General features: G+C 36.3%; 1 protein-coding gene across 2 annotated transcripts in view; it reads left to right on the top strand.

Annotated features, from left to right (window-relative positions):
* The window catches only part of LOC113836627 (teneurin-2), a 934,552-nt gene that overhangs the window by 75,042 nt on the left and 838,638 nt on the right, over positions 1-20,872 (top strand). For both annotated transcript variants that reach the window (XM_035448193.1, XM_035448194.1), the window contains exon 2: positions 7,173-7,448. In XM_035448193.1, the coding sequence (XP_035304084.1) occupies positions 7,173-7,448 (276 nt within the window). The remainder of the gene's footprint in view (positions 1-7,172; positions 7,449-20,872) is intronic.

Here is a 20,872-nt window from a genome sequence, read left to right as displayed (position 1 = left end):
ACACATTTATTTTAAACAAAGTAAAAAATTGGCAATTCATTTTGAGTAATCAGAAAGAAGCAAAATTATATTTTATTTATAATTGCTATATTTTTCTTATTGTCTGGAAATATTAAGGTATTGGGGTAAGTTATTTCCAATACTATGATTAAAAAAGAATTACAACATTATGGTTTTGATCTTTCTCTTGAACACTTTCTGGAAAAATTTCGAATCCATGCTTATTCCTGAATTTAAAATGTGGACTGTAACATTTGCTCAAGAGTAGTGACCCATGTTTATTTACAGGAGATTCTCTTTGTTTAAGATAAACAATCACAGAAAATTCTACTTAAAATGGAATTAATGTTTAAAAGAACGAGTATTCCATATTAAGTAGTAAACATAATTTATTTAAAGTTGAGTAAATAAAACTGCAGATACTATACCCCACCTCCCCCTCTTCATATGTGGGAAGTGGAGGTAAGAGAATCTCAAGTTTATGGCCAGTCCAGATTGCATGAGACTCTATCTAAATTAACCAACTAGTCAATCAAAAAAACAAGTCAATGATGATCAAGAGTATATTTTAGTTTAGGTTGTATGTTACTTAATATTCTAATTCTGACACAATTTTTTGAAAGTGCTTAAAACTGGTACATATGGATTAAACATTACATCATTTTGTTATTACATAAGTTTCATCCTTCACCTTAGAAAGGCTTCATTTTAGTGAAAAAATATTTTAGACTTTCATTAATTCTTTTACAGGCTTCTTATTAACCTTTCACATAAACAATTACCATTACTCATTTATTTTTACGGTTCTTAGTATTAGTAGTGATATTTTTACTGTATGCTATGCTGCTTCATTGACATACCCTGTTATAACCTTCATCTTTTTTGAGTGGATCTCCTCAGGTCCCAAGCCTATGGGAAAAGCTTGGCTGACAAGTAGAGATGAATGTCACAGTTTCTCTTTGTTTATAAGGCAGAAGTTGAGGGTGGAGTAAAGGAGAGCTATCTCACCACTGTAGGCTGATAGCTGGGTCTTCAGACTCCTCCCTGTGCCTCTCTACATACCAGATAGGGAAGCCTATTTTTCCCCTACAAAACTTCTTTTGACCACAGTGGTCACTTCACACACACATGCACACATGCAAATATATGCACACATGCAAACACACACACACACACACACACACACACACACACACACACACACACACACACAAATCAATGCAGAGTTCTACATTCCCTCATGGCTCCACTGACACCACCATGCCCAATGAGATTTCCCATCACAGAAATCTCCTCTGCCTCACACTTGTTTCTGATTTCATTCTGTTGTATTGTGTATGTGGAGATGGAAGTATACAAGCCCACTTATGAAGCATGTATTTGTGACTTTCTTCTAACTGTTCCTGTTGGTGCTTGTAGTTTGAACATTTTTATACTGCAAGATCCGTGGTGCAAAAGTGAAAATAAATCCCAGGGAATTCAAATACTATGGAGTGCCTCGTATCCAACCACACTGATAGGTCTACTCTCTTCTTTCCCCCTTCTAGAATCTTACATGTTAGATTAAACAGTTTTCTGTTGTGGTAAAATGCCCAAGAAAAGCTATTTAACAAAGGAATGATTTGCTTGGGCACAGGCCTTTAGAACTTTCAGTCTGTAACTGGTTGTGTGTGCTGTCCCTGGGCCTGTAGAAAGACAGAAAATCATGGTAGAAGCGACTAAGGAAGTCGCTATGGATATTGCTCCATTGCTGATATCATGGAGACCAGACACACGGAGGAAGGGGTGGGAAGACAGGAATGGAGATGAGAGGTCTGAGGATGAGATGCATCCATTAAAGTCATGTTATCCAGTTACCAATTCTTCCAACTTGACACTCCATCCTAATAAACCATTCAGTAGGAACTGGAGTATTCATTGATAAACTAAGCACCCTTGGTATCCAATTAATTCTCAAGAGTGCCACCAACAAGAAACCAGCAACCTTACATTCAATTTTCAAACCATAGCATATTGCTTTATATGTAATGTCTAAGGACTGCACCTATCCTTAGTAAGAGCAGCAGAGATAAATGGGCCTAGATATTTCATCTAAGCCCAGGGCCAGAAAGTGTTGAATTCATCTTTGAAAGTTCCTATGAACACACCAACCATCCCATTTCTGGGTGCTCTTATTTATTTGGCTTCATTTTGATTCTGTGGCCTTCTCTTGAAGTCCAGAGTTTTCTTATCATTATATTTATTGACCTCATGGAGAATCTTCATTTTTCTAAGCTTTATGACCTAATTTCTCAATAACATTGTCTTCTTCTCTTCTCTGGCATCAACATACAATTGATGATGTAGCTACTCATGGATATGTAAAGAAGAGACCCTTATACTAAATGAACATAGAGTATGCAAACCAATTTTATAAGTGGTCATTAGGGAGTATTCTGATATAATAATGTCTCTATTTGCTGTGGTAACTTTATTTGTTCACATCCTGGGACTCAGACTACAGCATTTGAATGATAAGTATATTCTGTATTGCTGCATCTCCTCCATTACTACAGTTAACTTTTATGTTCTTGCCCCTCATAGTAGAAAATCTGTTCCAATGCTGACATTTTCAGAGCTATTTGTATACTCTGGTATTACCATGGCATGATAATTCTGACTTAGCTACGTATGTGCTTCTACTCCTTAAAGGTTATTTTGAAGTGTGAGAAGCTGGTTAAAACTTAGAAAATAAAGCCATGACCACAATGCATGGACATATCTTTCCTCCAACTTGCATCCTTGAATATAATTAGTGGGTCAAAGGACAGCCAGTAGTACTTGTTGCTAGATTTGTCTCTGGAAGTGTTGTGGGTTATCGTTAAAACATAGCAGGCCACAAAAGACCCAAGCATCACATTAAGAAAGTTTTTTGAAAGACTTGTTTCTTCACAGTGATGGATAAATGGGTTTTACACAATTTTATGCCTGTATTTTTAAATTTTCCCGGAAATTGTCAGATATAAACATCATAGGTTCTGCTTGACTATTTACCTGGAAAAATATTGAATCTATCTTTTATCTGTATGAGGCTCTACTGGTCAATTTGGTGATGTATCTATGAAATATGTATGTGAGATGAAAAGAGCCAGACAGATCCTGCATATCTTGTTCAGTCAGTAACATCAAGAATGCTGGAGGCAAATGGAGGAAAAACATGTGTTCTGTGAATATGGAAGTAGTGGACTTCCACTTTTTCTTTCTATGAGGTTATAAAAAAGGAATGAAAGATTGACTAGTTACTACCACAAATCTTAGCTTGGAGAGTCACACAATGACTAGTCTCTGTCTTCTATTCAAAGCTACCATGTAGCCTAGTAAAGACATAATTGCACAAGATGACTTAGAGCAAAGTCACCTTCCATCAACAAGCAAAGCACTATGAAGCAACCAGTTGATATTAATTTAATAGTACCCCACACCCTTTTCAGTTCTGAGCAGAAGTGCATAGCATTGCTCTGTAAGTTGTTAGATGAATGATGTAAAACAGTTGTCTAACATCAACTCATACAGAACAATGTACAGAAAACTTGGGTATGGTCAGAGCATGCTGAAAAAGTCATGATAACTTCTCAGAAGAGACATGCTTATCTCTCCAAGCATTCACTCCACACACTTGGATATCTGGCAGAACAAGCTGTGGAGACAGGAAGAAATGGATCCTAGGTGACCTTTCATGGTTCTCTGTCCTTCCACTGCAGGGTATTTATTACTGCATAAATTGCATTTTATGTGATTCTTTGATTAATGTCTCTTTTCAGATTAGACTGTAAATGTCAAAGAACTCTATTTTTACAATGCTCAGTGTTATGTCCCCAATGTCTACCATAGCAGAAGGAACAATAAATAATCATTTAATAAATGATAGACCAGGTCCCACCCCTCATTTTACTATGTGTGGCTCACCAGCTTCATGTAGTAAGCCAGGAATTCTGAGAGAAGCTTGGCCCAGAATCTGCCTGTGGTAATTAGAATGAACCTCCTATTTGTGTATTAATTTATTAACAGAAAGATGACAAAGTAGGAATTATATGGAAACTGGAATTGGAGATGGAAGATAGTCAAAAAAGAAGTTTAGGGTGTGATTTTGTTGGCTTTTCTTTTATTTTTGAATTTTAGTATAATTACGTAATTTCTCCCTTCAAATCTTTCCACAAACCCCTCATTTCTCTCCTTCAGATTTGTTTGTTTGGTAACTGTTGTTACATGTATATATGTATGTACATATATATTCCTAAGTATGACTGCTCTGTCTGTGTAATGTTACTTGTATGATTTCAGGGTTGACCATTTTGCATTGACCAGACAACTGGTATACTCTTCCCCTGGGAAGACTGTTTTTCTAGAGGGTAATTTCTTAAGGAAATCCTTTTTTTTAGGGGAAAATCTTCAGTTCGCCTGATACACTGTGGAGTTATTCATATGCTTTTACTTTTGAGTTGAATATTGCACATGATATTGTGTGCAGTGGCACTCATTTGTACCTCAGAAGCTTCAATCTTGAAGCTTAAACCTTAAAAATAGGGCTGGGGGGAGGTGAGGTGGATGGGAGGAGGCAAAGGGGAATGGAGGAAGGGCGGGAGGGAGAAAAAGTAGACTTTCTTTTTGTTATCATTTATGGCCACTTTAAATTTTATAAAGTTCATAGAAGACCATGATGATCCCAAATTTGGTGTAGGATAAGAAACAATAATTTGAATTTGTTTTCTGATATTTTTATAAGCAAAAAAGGGGTGCCATGATTTTTCCACTCTTCTTTTTTGCCTGGGGTTACTTAAGCTTAGTACACCACCACTAAGACCACAGGGTACATGAGTTGTTCTGAATGCAGGTATCATTTTCTTGAATAATTGCTTCTTTTCCTTCAAAGTTCTTTGAATCTCAGACTAATAGAATAATATACAAAGTTGCCCTAATACATACTCTATTTAAATTTGGGAACAGACTGTTAAATATAATCACACCCGAAATTCAAAAGAGATATATTTGGATTTAGGTTGTTTACATTTATTCAGGGCACAGGATGGAATATATTTCATTAACTCTAAAGACCAGATAGAAGAATGTCAAAATTAGACAACCATTACCAATTACTACAGAGTGTGGAATGCAACAACATAGAAAAGGGATATTGTAACATTTGGATATTCATGAAACAAGTGCCTTCTGTTTCATGCACTATGAGACTCAAACTTGCATGTTACCATCCAGTGCCAAGGAAATACCTAATCACAGTGGAATACTGGAATGGAAAACATTGGGCAGAGAATTTCCCAGCACCTCACAAACTGTCCTAAGAGAACACAGCAACCCTTAGACCTGTAAATAAGAACTTACAGCTCACCTCATGGGTAGTAGATGATCACTTTACGTTGTTGCAGGAATTTGGTTAGCTCTCCCTGCAGAGACAGCTGCATATAAAATTGGGTTTTATTTCCTTCACACAGTCAAATATACCTGCTGGAAGAGCATTGTGTAGTGAACAAACGAAAGTAAAAATTCAGAATAAAGGTATATGTATCTGTTACTAATTAGAAGTATGCTAAGTTAATAAAATAGTTGTTCTTTAGCCTAATACCACATGTGCAGATTATTTTAGACTATCAATTTTTACCACAAAGTTCCAGTAATAAATGGTGGCGAATGGCACATAGAAATGATTGAATTCCCCAATAATGGCATTACTTACAAGATTTTCTCTACTGAAAGTACAAAAGCATATTTCATCACTGCCTTTGCCCCTTAGCCATAAACTAAATAAAGAATCAGAAATGGTGGCCCAGACCTCCCAACACTGTGTTGGCTAAGCAGGAGTGCCACAAGTCTGTGACCTGCCTCGGTTACATAGGGAAACTGTGTCTCAAAACCACCAACTAAACAATAATAAAGATGGAAGAAATCAGATTTCTATCAATAAATGCAGATATGATTCTATCTAATCATGAATCTGATTAATGATTAAGCATAAATTATTCATAACATTTAGTGTAAGAAAAAAATCAAAAAGGTATTTCTAGGTTAGCTTTTGAATGTGAATTTGACTTGTAGAAAGAATACAGGCTAAGGATTCAGACAAATGAAGAACTCTGGATCTGCAGTGTTCCCAGTTATAACTTTATACGCAGCCTTTCTCTTTGTGTGGTTTTGAGAATGCAAACAACTGGGCTGTTGTAAATTTAAGTGAGATAACACTTAGAAACTACCTGGCCTGTTTCCCAATAGATAGTAATATAAATGTTCATTTAGCACCCCTTCTCTTTGCTTCTCATCAACCTGTATCCCATCCTCACACTCCTGACATGAACTTACAATTGTCTTCCATAGTAATGCCTGATGGTGCTTTTAAACTGTATGATCAAACAGAAATTTCGTAATATGATTCAGGAAAAGCAGTTCCACCTCTCTACCCTTCAGGTTCTAACAGGAAGTGACACGTTTTTTTGTTTGTTTGTTTTTTAAAATTGAAACAATAAGCAAACAAACATGCTGTTCTTTGAGTAACACGATGTTCCTGAGAGGAATTTTAGATATTAACACCCAAATATAGATGTGTTGAAGAGAGCCAGCAGAGAAGTAACTGCTGCCTGAAGAAGCAGTGACCAGGGGACTACTAAGGTCTTCAAGCCAGCATCGTATTTATTACAAAGTGACATTTGATGGCATGAAGATACATTGTTTGGGGATTAGATTTGGGTTTGTCACCATGTATTTGGGTTATGTTGAATGAGTCATTTAAATTCTCTGGTCTTAATTCTCTTATATGTATAAAGCAAACTTCAACAATATTACCTGTAAAAATTATGATTTTTCAAAGCAAACAAAATTTAACAAATAAAATATACACAAGTAAATATTTGATATATATTAGTTGAGGTGAATGCAGTGCTTTGATGGTTCACCATGCTGTTAGATGACAAAAGATCTGGGAGATGAAGTGTGAGCTTCCTGTGCTAAATTGATTCATGCTTTTGTTTGTTTTCAATATTCTCCAATACCTATTGAGTACCCCTGCCCGAAGCCTCTGTCTATATATTAGAAAAAATCAAAACGCCTCTGTTGGACTTGCGGGATGCACTTCAAGCTTACCCAGCATTCCCACAGAGTAAACCCTCTCTGTGTTGCTGTCCCTCTAGGAACTAACTTCACCCTGGCAGAGTTGGGGATCTGCGAGCCCTCCCCTCACCGCACTGGTTACTGTTCCGACATGGGGATCCTCCACCAGGGCTACTCCCTGAGCACTGGGTCTGATGCCGACTCGGACACCGAGGGAGGGATGTCTCCAGAACACGCCATCAGACTGTGGGGACGAGGGATAAAGTCCAGGCGCAGCTCCGGCCTTTCCAGCCGCGAGAACTCAGCCCTTACTCTGACTGATTCTGACAATGAAAACAAGTCGGATGACGACAACGGTAGGCCAGTTCTGAAATACCTTTGCATGCTCTATGCATCAAGTTTTGCAGGGCTTGGGAGTCCTTCTTGTTTTTGTTTGTTTTTAAGAGGTTTAATATCAACCTTGTCTCTCCAGCCTGAGTTGGAGACAAAACAAACCAGAGTGCACAACCTGGAGATTTGAATTTTTAAATCACATCTTGATGGTAACGCAGTATTCAGGTATAGTCATCTGGTCTTAATTGGCAAGTAAATAACTCTGTAAAGAAGGCAGCTTGATAAACTCTGACCTATCCTTTGAGAATGTCCTTTTCCCTAAGTTTCTAGATCTTAGTATTGATTTCCCTTCCCAGTAATAGCAATCTAGTTTTTTTTTCATTTTCCCCCCAAGATAATCTATGAAGAACCCTAGCTTATCTTCACCTTTCATTTCCACACAGCAATGCCTCATATCCTTATTGAAGATCAAACTTGGAACCCATGATCTGGGCTTTAATAATGACAAATAGGAAGTATCTTGTCTTCCAAGCAGGCTTCTTCTCTGTGTTTCCTTTCCCTGTTGGTACCTATATAGGTTAATGGCTTCCTGCATCTTCCATCACAAATCACTGTGGCCTATCCATCAGCTTTGTAGGTGAGTTTTAATGAAACCTTGAGAATTAAATGCTGTTGATCATTAAGCAGCGAATACAGGGAAGCCTTCACAAAGCCATTAAAGAGATAAGGTGTTTATTCTGCAGATTTCTACAAGACACATAACTGTTCAGTCAAAAACATTTTTTAAGGAGAAGATAAATTACTTTAGGTACAGCTGACTTCTGGAGAAAATCTCCTATGTTCTCTGTGTGTTATGAATAGACTGCCTGTTTGCTAAAAGAATCACCATTAAAATGTTTACAAACATATCAGTTAGAATGTTTGTGTAAAATCCCAGAAACTTCTGTTAGAGACGGTTTACGTGTCTTCTTTCATTGAAAAGAGGAAAAAAAATTGCCAGCCATGTAGCTCCTTGTGAATGTAAACGCACAGCTAAAATACCATTTAATCTCACAACTGTGTGGGAAATATACCATTTCCTGGATGATTCACATGTATTCCAAAAGATGTCACTTTGCTGCACTGAAGTTTACTTTTAATTTCAAAATAATTTATTATACATTGGAGATGAGATGATGCCTCTCACTGCTCCATTCTTGTCATTCATCAATGCAAATACTCAAGGAAAATTTGCATTTGACTCCCTCCTAATTTTTAACGGAATCCTGTCGCTTGGCCCCTTCAACACTCTGAGGAGCTTATCTATTGGCTAAGAAATTATTCTGAAATGTTTCCATGTAGATATACATCAAGCCCATTTACTGATGTCCATATTAAGCTTCAGCTTGTGTCAGATTTGATTTAAATGGAAGCAGTTTGGTTGTCTACTACACAAAATCACTGCAATCCAAGAAATCTCAACATGTTTTCAGTAAGGCATTTGAGAACATCTCCTATGGTTGGCATTCTCATAACTATACAGGGAACCATCTATGTTGCACTCTTTGCACGTATTTATAGACTCTCCACCCTCTTAAGTTATTTATACACAGTTCTTGAAAATCTCCTCAAGCAATAAGAGATTTCTGCTGAAGCTGTGTGAACAACAACAAAAGTTAAAAAAGAAAATCCTTGTCTTGAGTTTACCTAGAATTGTGTGGACATTTTTTGGTAATTAATTGTGGTTTTGATAGACAAGGAGTCATCTCTTTTAGCCAGCCTTATTGAAATGCATGACATTTGAGCATTTTATACTCAGGGCAAGTCTCCATATATCTCTGAATACTGATAGGAACTAAACCCTTTGGTATAATATCTTGATTTTTTTTCCTTTGATGGCAGTTATAATGCAATCAGAATATCATAAAGAAAAATACACTTGGAGACACTATTCAGTTCTGTAGATGAGTGCACTTGGCAAATTCTAAAGGCAGTACTGAAGCCAGAGTTCAAGCTAGGCGATGTTATTTTAAAATATATAGATGAATGGTCTTTTCTTTCCACTTTCAAAGAATCATTAGATATTTTGTATATGCTAAATATATATCTAATGCACCCTTTTCTCCTATTTGGGGGCAGGAAAATACATTTTGCAAATATTGTGGCATAAATTCTTTAATATTCACAAAGTGAGGTGCCAGGAAACCTGCAGTCTGGGATGTTAACTTCACTAAACTTCTTGCTCTGTCTCTCTGACACATTCTGTTTAGCTCACAGAGAAATCAATGCTTTTTCACATCACTGACTTTATGAAGTTTGGGAATGTATTATCATATAGATTGACAGTTGCCCACAGGTTCCACACCACAGCGTGGACACTCACAAAGCCATCATTAATTTCTCACACTTGTACCCAGAAATGGCTTCCTCCATAATAAACACAGTGTCCTTCAGAACCAAATCAATAATCTCTTAGGTATGCCTCTCTTGAAGGGGAAGTCATGAAAATCTTTGCATTGTGGAGGAAGCCCTCCAACTCCCTTTTAAATGAGTAAGGGTACATGAGCAGGGAATTTTTCTGCATTTGTGATTTCTTTTGTAAGGTGTGATCTTGGGCTATAAAGATACTTCAATGTTGCTTAAAAAGCTTCTTTTTAATATGCTAATTGTAATTTTTGCTAAGCGTAGTAAGGCAAGGAATGTTGCTCTTAGGTCCCCACATCCCTCTCTTGTGTCCCAAATATGAATCTAGCCTTCAAAATCATGTGACATAACCCCGGAGTTTGTCAATAATCTTTCTTAGCATTGCTGAAGTTTCCCATGTGCTGCTGAGACACAAATAGCCTACAAAAAAGCCTGACAGTGTCAAGCACACTGAAAACATACCGAATGTTATTTATTTATTATGGTATTTTTGAGGTATAGATGCTACGAAGTATGCACTACTCTCAGCTCCATATTGTGCCTATAGTTATCATTGTGCTGGGTTGAGCAGGATTGCTTTAAATAGATTAAACCCTCAGGATCATAGACTCTTATCAAGATCTTTAACTCTGGCTTGCAGCTAATGATGGCTTGGCTAGAAATGACAATGAGAGTTGAGAACAGCTAGGTTTTACTGTGTGAATTTTGACCGCATCAGTACAAAGGGCTTTCCCAGGGACTTTGAATTAGAATCATACTTTTTTTTCTAGCAATAAATATCCCTCTTAAAATATGGCCTCTTGAAGGCTCTTTGTATCACCTGCGTTGTGGATAAAATAGGACAGTCACTAATGCACACGAATAACTAATCACCTCCTTCGAGATGCACTGCGGCAAACACTGGAAAAACCTGGTCTATGTATTCTTGACTCCCTTAGGCAGTTTCTTCACCTTGGAGACTTAAAAATATCCATGGGGTTTCTTTTCCTTTTTTTTCATCTTCAGCATAATCCTAGTTGCAGTTACTTTATTGGAAATCTGGAAAGAAAGAAAGAAAGAAAGAAAGGAAGGAAGGAAGGAAGGAAGGAAGGAAGGAAGAATGACTTGTCTATTGAATAGAAAGTCAGAAATTATAGCAAACTTAATCTAGCACTAGTAAAGATGCTAAGGAACACACACCCTCACTCCACTTGCACAAAAAGTAAACAAGAATAATACTCATGTCCCTCCCTTATCAGTGAGATTTATAATTTTTTAATGCACTTTGAGTTTGAAGACAGAAATGTTGAGTTGATTTCATTATATGTCATAAGAACTGGTTCTTGGAACATAAAGCTATATGGAGTGGATATGTGGAAACCTGATATATTATTAGACTGTGAGTCTTCTCAGCAAAGAACGGCAATATATCTGTGTGCTTCAATAGAGAACCTCAGACTCAGGTGCTTCCTCTTGTAACTATGACCAGAAACGTGAATCCTAAGGCAAGGAAGAGTCTCATTTAATATGGGGACACTTTAGGTTGTTACCATCCAACAAACTTTATTCATTTACTATAAAATGGTACCTCTCTGATAACTGTAGTGTTCAAGTACTCCTTATATTGGCAATTAAGACCTATTGACTATTGACTATAGTTTTCACCCCTACTTTATGAATCTATCACAGACACTTGTTTTGAATTTTATGATCCACTCTATTCATTTCTTCTCCCTTCTGTTGCCATGACATTTACAGAGGAGGACTAGATCAGACACAAAAACTGTCTATTACCTGCAGCCATCACGAACACTCATAATTTTGCTCTTAAGAAAAATAGTTAAATTATGGCAAAAATTCCCATGACGGGGATCACGGAGGGACACATGAGGCCCCACCCTTTCCTGAGGGAATTATTATCAGTTATCATTTTCTGAAGTTGAGGGCATCATTTTCTTCAGTGTTGGACCCACTGAAAAGCAACTTATGTGTCAGCAAATTCTCTCATGTCCATGCACACACAAGAAACACTGGTTAAAAGGGGGCAGAATATGCATAGACACAGACAAAAACATACACACCAATAAACACACACACACACACACACACACACACAGATATGAAAGTAAGATGGAGTCTTCCTCAAAGGAAGAATGGTCTCATCAGAGGAAGGAGGGACATGAGAGAGATCATTAGGGGTACAAAGTACTAGAGTGTAATCTATACACATACAAACAATAAAGCAAAGAATTTCTCCACAGAACACAAAGATCATATTTTAATTCCTTAAAACAAAGTTCCTTGCACACCAACACAAGAAAAAAAGAACATCTTTCAAGGCATTTGATAACAATTAAAATTGTTTTATATCTTTTTCTCATAGTTACAAATTTGTAAAATTAATATTTTATATGGCATTTATTGAGTGGGCTCAAAATAGGTTGAAAAACTGAAGGACAGGGGAATAAATGTCACAGGTCTGCAGTCTTAAATTTCCTGAATGAATGGATGACCACATTTTAATGACAGGTCTGATTCTATGAAGTTCTATTAGTAGAGGATTTAGAGACCTCTTGGTCTCTAAAAATTTTTAAGAAGAGTTTGAAATACATGATTATCACAAGGCTAATTCATAGCTGATAAAAGTTCTGATAGCCAGAAGTAAAATTAGGAGTTGCCCTTAATCACGTGGCAGTATAGTTAGGTAGAGGTGAAAGGACTGTTATTTTGTAGATGACCATCTCTGTGACTTTAGAAAGTGAAACTCCTGGGAAATTAAGCAGTATTTACATTGCTTTATAGCAGAAGAGGGTGCTTAAGGATGTGAGCTGTGTGCCTCATTTGAATACTACAAATTCACTTTCACTTTATAAACCTCAGTGACATTGTCTTTCATTTTATATATATATTCATTTCATATATATTTCCTTTGAAGTCTGTTAATGCCCAGGGGCAACCAAGCAATGGCTCCATTCAATAAATACTATAAATAAAATAGAGTATAAGCTTTACTTTCACAACACAACCTGCTTATTACATATGTAATCTGCAGGCCTTGGGGGAGACATTGGGTTGGCTGGAGAATCATTGGGTTTTAAGCTGCACAGTCATGGTATCAGGACTGTGACTTTCACTAGACTGATGTCTCTGGCAGAGTACAATTGGAAAACTCTTTGGTTCAAAGACTAACTATTTCCCCCACTCCCACCTATTGTTTGACATGTTTTTGTTCAGTTGTTTGTCAGGAATCAAATTAAATTAACAGATGGGAAAGATGCACCACAAATCAAGTATTAACGTCATAAATAAAATGAGTCAAAGCTAAGAGCATATAAATTTCCTACAGACAGATAAAGCAGGATGAACCCGTATTGAAAATAATATTGGAATAAAAGGGATCTGAGAACACTGGACACATAATGACATATTTCAATTAGCCATTCTGAAACTAGGACACAGTGACTGGAAGGAGAAACTTGCACTTAATTTTGAGTACTATTTAATGTTAGGTGAAAGACTTGCCTAGAAAACTGTCCTTGCCTGTTTTCCCCAACCTGAGTTTAAATTATGTCAAAGGAGTCACAAGACAGAAATAAGTGGCTCATGGGAGAGTCATCAACAACTGTAGCTGTGAACTGTAGTCTTCAGGTTGGATATAGCTTGTGTAGTGATTGTATTTGATCAAGTCAGGGTTCAAAAAATACATTAGTGACATTGTACAAGTGAGTTGTAATATATTAGGATTTTTCTTTTTTCTTTTTGCAAAGAAAAAGAAGGGAGTGGCATTTATTTGTAACTTTTCTCAAAATATGAGGAATTTAGTTCTAGGAGTCTCTCTGAACAAATCTGGGTTGGACATAATAGGGGCAGCTGATGTAAGCAGGACCTGCATTGTTCAGCCTACCTGAGCTCCCTGGAGGCCACTCCATAATCTAAGGCTTTCCTTAATGCATGTACATACTAGAGTTAACAACCTTGACCTAAGTACAAACTTTATGCATATCAAAGCTGTAAAACAAAAACTAGAGACTGGAAATTTTAGCTACATGAAAATATGCCTAGAACAGAGGTTATTTTGTTTTGTTGGTTTGGCTCCTCAACAAGGTGAGTTTGATTTTGGTATGCCATGTTTCTAAAAGAGTTATAAGGTATATAAATTAAGTGCTTCAGATCAAATTGAATAAATATCCGTTTAATTGAGAAAGTACTGTTACAATTGTGTATCATTATGAATGCATGCCTGGTAACTATATCACATCCATCTTCTAAAGTAGATGTTCAGACGTTTTAAAATGTCAAAACTAGCAATTGTTAACATATGTCCTTGTATCTACTTAAATATGAAAGTATGTATAGGTGGGAATTTTAAAAGGAGACGGACAGATTTCTTACTTTAAAATTGAGCTGCCATTGCATGTTCAGGGAAATCCCAGGGCTTTTCAGGAGAATACCACTTACAGAGGAAGAAAATTACTTAGTACTAATTATTTTCAGCAAACATTTATAGAGAGTCAAAGAAGATGAAGTGAAAGACTACAAAGTCAAGTGTAGAGAGAAAAATGCCTTGACCATCATCAAACCTCAAGCATTCTACAGAAAATGGACATAGGATGAAGCTTGCTAATGCATAGTCGTAAGCAAGTGAAAGACAGAAATTGATGTTTTTCAAGCTAAGAAGGTTTTCATCAGTGGACACCTAGAATTAGTCCTAGGTGGCTCACTCCTCCTCTGAAGTAAACTTCCAGTTGCCTTACCATTCCAGCGATATGTGTGATAGAGAAAGGATAATTGGAATACAAGCATATTTAGAAATCAGATAGCAAGGAGATTCTTGCATTAGCGTTCTTTGTAAAAGAATAAACCATGGGTTTTTCTTTGTGAGAAGTGTATACTCACCAGAGGAGACTAGAAAAGATTGACAGGATACCAATATTCATACTTGTGTTAAACATAGAGTCATGATATTTTTCTTTCTTTGAGGATATTTGAACCCAACACTAAGAACAGTAGGACTCTACCTTAAAATGATATGATTTTAGTATTTCATTCTATACTCTTAAAATTCATGAAATTCCCAGTTTTGTGTATGTTTTAAAGCACACATCATATATGAACATATTACATATTTGTGACAGATTATTTAAGCATAAAAATGTAAGTGTTGCAAGCAGGTAGTTTTCTTTATATATTTATTTAGATATAAGACAAAGTGTTAAGACAAGGTACATACTATGTTTCCTGTGGATGGGAGTCTTGGCAGCCAATCTGCTATTGGAATACTTGAATAATCCCTTATCTCTTGGCAACACATTGGATTCCTTTCATTTATGGTAATGTAAGTTGATCACACACTTAACAATTTTATACAATTCTTATTTTCAATGATACCAGAAAGAAAAAGCCATAATCCAGGTGGAGAAAGTTAAGAATCCCTCATTAATGAATGCACCTGAATTTTGGCATTTGAACTAGGAAAAATTAAAATCTGGCAATGCTGCAAATATTTGCAATTATGGGAGTAATATTTGAGAAGCACATGTTTTCAAGATACATTATAAGAAAACTGGAGTAGGTGACTAATTCTGTACTCAAGATTGGGGAACAAGACTGACAATGGATTTTTATTTGCTTTTATTCTCAAAACAATATTACTATGTCTACTGGTATATTTACAATCATTAGTCAAATGTTTAATAAGTAATACCAAGTATTGTTCTGTACAAGAAAAATGGTCATACTGTTAGTTTTCATAGGAATATTTAGTATGTTGTAGGTGATCTTTGGCTAGATCAATTCCACGTGGATCATGGTTTCTTGAAGATTATAGCTTTGCTGTTGCTTCATGAGTAATCTCTCATGCAATTTGCTTAATTGCTCCTGTAACTATAGTTATGTCTCCCTTCTCATCACTAATCTTTGATATTTTTATCTCTCATGTTTTTTAATCAGGCTTGAAAGGAATCTATTTATGTTTCTTACAAGCTTTCTACTTTGCCTTTACTGTTTGTTTCTTCCTCATTAAGTTGATCTTTATTATATTTTCAACTCCCCCAGTTTAATGTTTGAAGTATATTTTGTTGTTATTTTTCTAACTGTAAGATGAGCAATTATTTCTAGTACTTTTAACCTTTCTTATTTAATAAGACTATTAGGATTTTCAATTAGGTTATATAGGATATATCCTATATAACCTAATTGAAAATATACTCTTCACTAGTTTCTAATGAAAAAAAGTAAAACAGAATCATATTACTAACAGATGCTTATGCTGGTAAGAAATTAAGAAGTGCTAGAGGCCACTTTTATTATATTTTGAGTTGCATATGGACTATATAGACACGTATAGAAAAAATATGTGATATATGTTGGCATGAAAAATATTTAAAATATGTATATGAGTAAAATTATGTACAAATATATGAATAAGGAGAAGCAATCATTTTGTATTAGAAATAATCACAGTCCATGAATTCATGGATGTGTTTTTCAGTCTGTTTTTGTGTAAAGTTAAAGGGCTGGTTGTTGCTCAGTGGTAAAACATTGGCATACCCTGCTTGAGGATTTTTATTCAATATCTAGCACCTTAAAAAATTAAGGAGAGAATCTGAGATCTGAAATGTTTTCTGAGCTAATATCATAGTTTACAAACCCTCATGTAGTCCTTTGTTCCCAGTAAATGTACTCCAAATATTTTCTCTGGCACCATTTCTTTTTCTGCAGAAAAACATACTGTTGCTTAAGGATAGTATATTTTCTTGATTTCTCCTTCATCAAACATTTAGATTCATCCTATTTTAGATACATTGAAAAGTTGACTTGATTATTTTTTGGGTAATCTTAAAAGAGCTAGAACATATAGGGATGTCTGTTTAACATGCTTTCAATCACTTTCTTTCCTAACAAGAACACAAAGATGTCACTGTCGTCTTGAGTCCCAAGAAAATAACAGTGGCATCCTTCCACTTTGTACATGTCAATGTTTTAATTCTATTTGTCATTTATTTTAATGAGTGAGACTGAACAACTGTCTCTGTACACATTGTGTGTGTGAACTTGTATCTTCTTACTTGAATTCTACAGAGGAAAACAAATGAGAATGAAGCTTCTCATTTTTTAATTTCTAGTAATTTTTACAGTGACAATTGAGAGTCCTGTTGCTTCTTGTTATCAATATGCTTTAAATGTTCATTTATAGGGATGAAATCCAAGAAAGGGGGTAGGCAGGGAAAGGCGAGAGGAAATGAAAGAAGGATATGGGGGAAAGGGAGGAAGTAGGGAGAAAGGAAGAGAGGGAGACAATGCCAGTTGGAAAACTGTTTAAAATGTCTGTGTTAACTGAAGAAGAGTTATCCCTGAGTAGACTGGGTGTTTTGTTGTCATATTAAATATTTCAGTGGTTGTTTAGAATGCAGGAATTCATTTCATATTGTTAATTTATAACTACACAAGGATAGAATTGCATTCTGCACAATGAAAGGGAATTCACATCTACCAAGATAACCTGCCGGGCACCTTGAAGAGACAGAATCCAGCAAATGATGTATTAAATATTCTTAAAACTTCCTCCATCTATGGAGCCTTTGATTCAATGAGGTTAGTAATCATAAACACAGTGGTGTTCCTGTGACTGGTACTTTTTTTTTTACAAAATAGGTAGTTCTACATGCAAGATAAATATCTCACTATATAAGAAAATACTCTGAAAATAATCCTGTGGAAGCAATTACTATTATAATAAGCATATGGCTGTGCTAATATACTGCACTGCTTAATAATTGATGTTATATGGGAAAAACACACAGAAAAATCTCTATATTCTGGGGCATCCCCCTGTACATTCAGAATGGAAAAGACCCCAGTGAAATACAGCACAATTAAGAGAATACAGGTTGTCTTCCATTTCCGCTGATACACATTTATGACTAGGAACAACAAGGTACGTTGGGAAGGCAGGAAGTCCACAAATCAACTTAATCTGTCCCACTGTGGTATTTTAGTCCCTCCACAATATAGTCCAATTTATGATTTTAGACCTTGTTCCTACCTCTCTTCTAAATGTATTTTTGGTTGCAGCCCAACTGGGATATTTATTCTTTCTAGAGAATACTCTTTACTTCTTTCTGTTTGATGTCTGATTTCTTTAGCTTGTGAAACTAGACTTACACCTGCATAACCACAATGTTCCTGGTCATCATCAAAGAATTTCCAAACATTACAGATTCTATGAAATCATGGGAAATCTCTGGTTTCACGTGAACTGTCATTTTTTTGAATTCTTTAGCATGATATTGGCCCATTTTTTCTGCATTTCTTTGTGTGTGTGTGGGGGGGGGTAGGATAGCCCTTACCACAACTGAGAAGTAAATGACTTGACAAGTATTTTGAAGGTAGAATATTCAAAAGAGCATTTGTGGAGATATAGGACCTAAGGAAAGAGAAATGCCAATGATTTTTAACTTTAGTTATTGGATTTTAAAGCACTGAGTTAGTGAACACTTGGAGAGCATGGTATTTGGGGAACTCTGCTCATAATTTTACTTCTGAAGACAACCAAGTAGAAAGGTAAATAGTTGTATTATTAGGGAGAATAAAAAGTAGAGGACAGGTTGGGGCCAGGCCTGTTAGTATGAAAATCAATAGCATAACAATATCTCTATATAGTCATGGAAGCAGATGAATTCAACAATGGAGAAAGGTTGAGGAGAGGCTGGAAGCTTGTTGCTTTAAGTTTTCTGACCCAGAGAGAGTCCCCTGGCCCTTGAGACCCAAATAAACACACAGGCACTATATTAATTATAAAACTGTTTTCCAGTGCCTTGGTCTTCTTATTGGCTAGCTCTGTCTTAATTATTAACTGATTTCTATTAATCTAAGTATTTCCATATGGTTTTGGCTTATCAGAGAACACCCTGTGTGTTCTCTCTTCCCAGGCTCTACATGAGAACTCCATCTACCTACCTTTCCCAGAATTCTCCTTGTCCCCAAACCCACCTATCTTCCTGCCTCACTGGACACAGAGTTTTGTTCATCAACCAATAAGAGAAACATACAGAAAGACAACCCCCAATTAGGAAGCAAACTCTGAGAAGTCTTAAATGTTGGGTATGAGGGAAAGAACCCACAGGAATAATTGAAACTATGAACTATGGAGTGTATATAACAGTTCTCCCTGTCATTCTTGTATATTTGATTTCTGTCAGTGCTCCTGGTGACCATCTGTCACCAGATGCAGCTCTACAATCTTTCTACCCAAAGTTTCTCACTTCCTTACTCTTCTTGCCTTTTCTGATTTTAAAGGAGATTAGACCAGAAAACCTAGTAATTATAGAAAATAAGAGAAAAATAATTCAAGAAGGGATAGTTATCCAGGAACATAAATATATCTTACAGGCTTCTTCTTTGACTCACAGTATGGTATGAAGGTTAATTTCATGTCAACTTTATTGGGATGTCCACATAACTGATTAAACATTATGTATGGTTGTGTCTGTGGGAATATTTCTAGAGAAGATTGCCATGTAAATTGGTGAGTCAAATAAAATGGATGACCTTACAAAGTGATGTGGTGTGTGTGTGTGTGTGTGTGTGTGTGTGTGTGTGTGTGTGTGTGTGTGTGTTTGGAGAGAGAAAGGACAGAGACTAAATGGTGTTTGGCTAAGTAGGGGAGCTATTGCTATTATAAAAACAAAAGCATGGGAAGTAATCTATGATAAAGGGAGAAGAAAAATTCCAGTAGTTAGCTAGGTATTTGGTAACAGCCTCTGATGTTTATGTGTCACTTCAATTCCCTCGGTGAAATGAAAATTATTGTTGACAACTGGAAGATCATGGAGGAGAAATTAGAGATGTAAAGAGAGAAGTGTGAAGAGTTGTAGGAGAAGGGAGGATGCTATTTTCCATGGCTGCATATTGTTAGATTAGCACTCAACCAGCAAATGTAGCCAAAAGAATAAGCACAGCTTGATTTAATAATAGCTCTGCTTTTGCCAACCTAGGTTTTAGAGACCATGAGGCAGCAGATAAGTGATTATATAATGATCCACCATCAAAGTTGAGCCCAGAAAAGATAAGTCAAAGACGAATATCCCATCATAAAAGTAGTGGATTGGAGGTACCAATAAATGAGAGTCTGATAGAGTCAGGCTATTAGAGACATATGAACTAAGGTAAACCTAACACTGACATGGAGGATCTCTTGTTGCTAACAGCAATGACAAAGTATGATGATGACAAATGAATTTCTGGAACTTGATGGAAGATAAGATCAGTGGTGAAAGGCATTTCAATGTATTTATTATGTCTTGAAAAAACCGCCTATATCAATATCAAAATAGAGACAACTATGAGCGCAAGAAATCCATGACCCAAGGGAATGATAAGAGAACTGGAAGTTGCAGTTATTCCCAAATTAAATATAATGATATAGTTGCAGTGGGAGCGAGTGACAGCTGTATTGAGAGTAAATGGGTAACATCCTCTGGTAGTGAGAAATGCAAAGCCAAGGATGTCCCTAGATCCTTGCAGAAACAGGACAGTATATACAACTTTTACTCATCATTGCCAATGGTAGGGCACAGGATGGAAACGTTGACACTACTTGACAGTGTTGTGTGGTCAGTGATGACCTTGGGTACCCAGACATGGGGGTAAGATATATCTCAGTTATTGGTGTGCATAGGTAACAGATACAGCTAAGGATAAAGGCAGACTGGAAACAAAGTTACTGAGTATTAAGAGACAAAGACATGTGGCTGTCTGGATCCTCTCTGTATTTTTGATTATGGTAGTAGAAGAACATTCCCAGGTGTGCTTAATTTGTTTATTTTGTTGTATTAATGAGCCTGGAAAAATGGTCCCAACCCATTTACCTTGTTTAAGGCATCAATCAGCTTGTCAGGCCAGAGAAGTTTCTTTAGTACAAGGAGCTAGGTTCTTAAGAAATGGGAAGAAATTCCGAAGTAGGAACCACACCTTATTCTTATGTTTCTGTAGCATCTAGTACATTGGTTTGCAAGATGCATCGCAAAACTGGGGGAGAGAAGGATAAGAAGTGGAGACAGTAGGA

Source organism: Cricetulus griseus, chromosome 7 (genome assembly GCF_003668045.3).
Source record: "Cricetulus griseus strain 17A/GY chromosome 7, alternate assembly CriGri-PICRH-1.0, whole genome shotgun sequence".
Classification (NCBI taxonomy): Eukaryota; Metazoa; Chordata; class Mammalia; order Rodentia; family Cricetidae; genus Cricetulus; species Cricetulus griseus.
The sequence above is the reverse complement of the archived record's forward strand: the minus strand, read 5'-3'. Positions and strand labels throughout refer to the sequence as shown.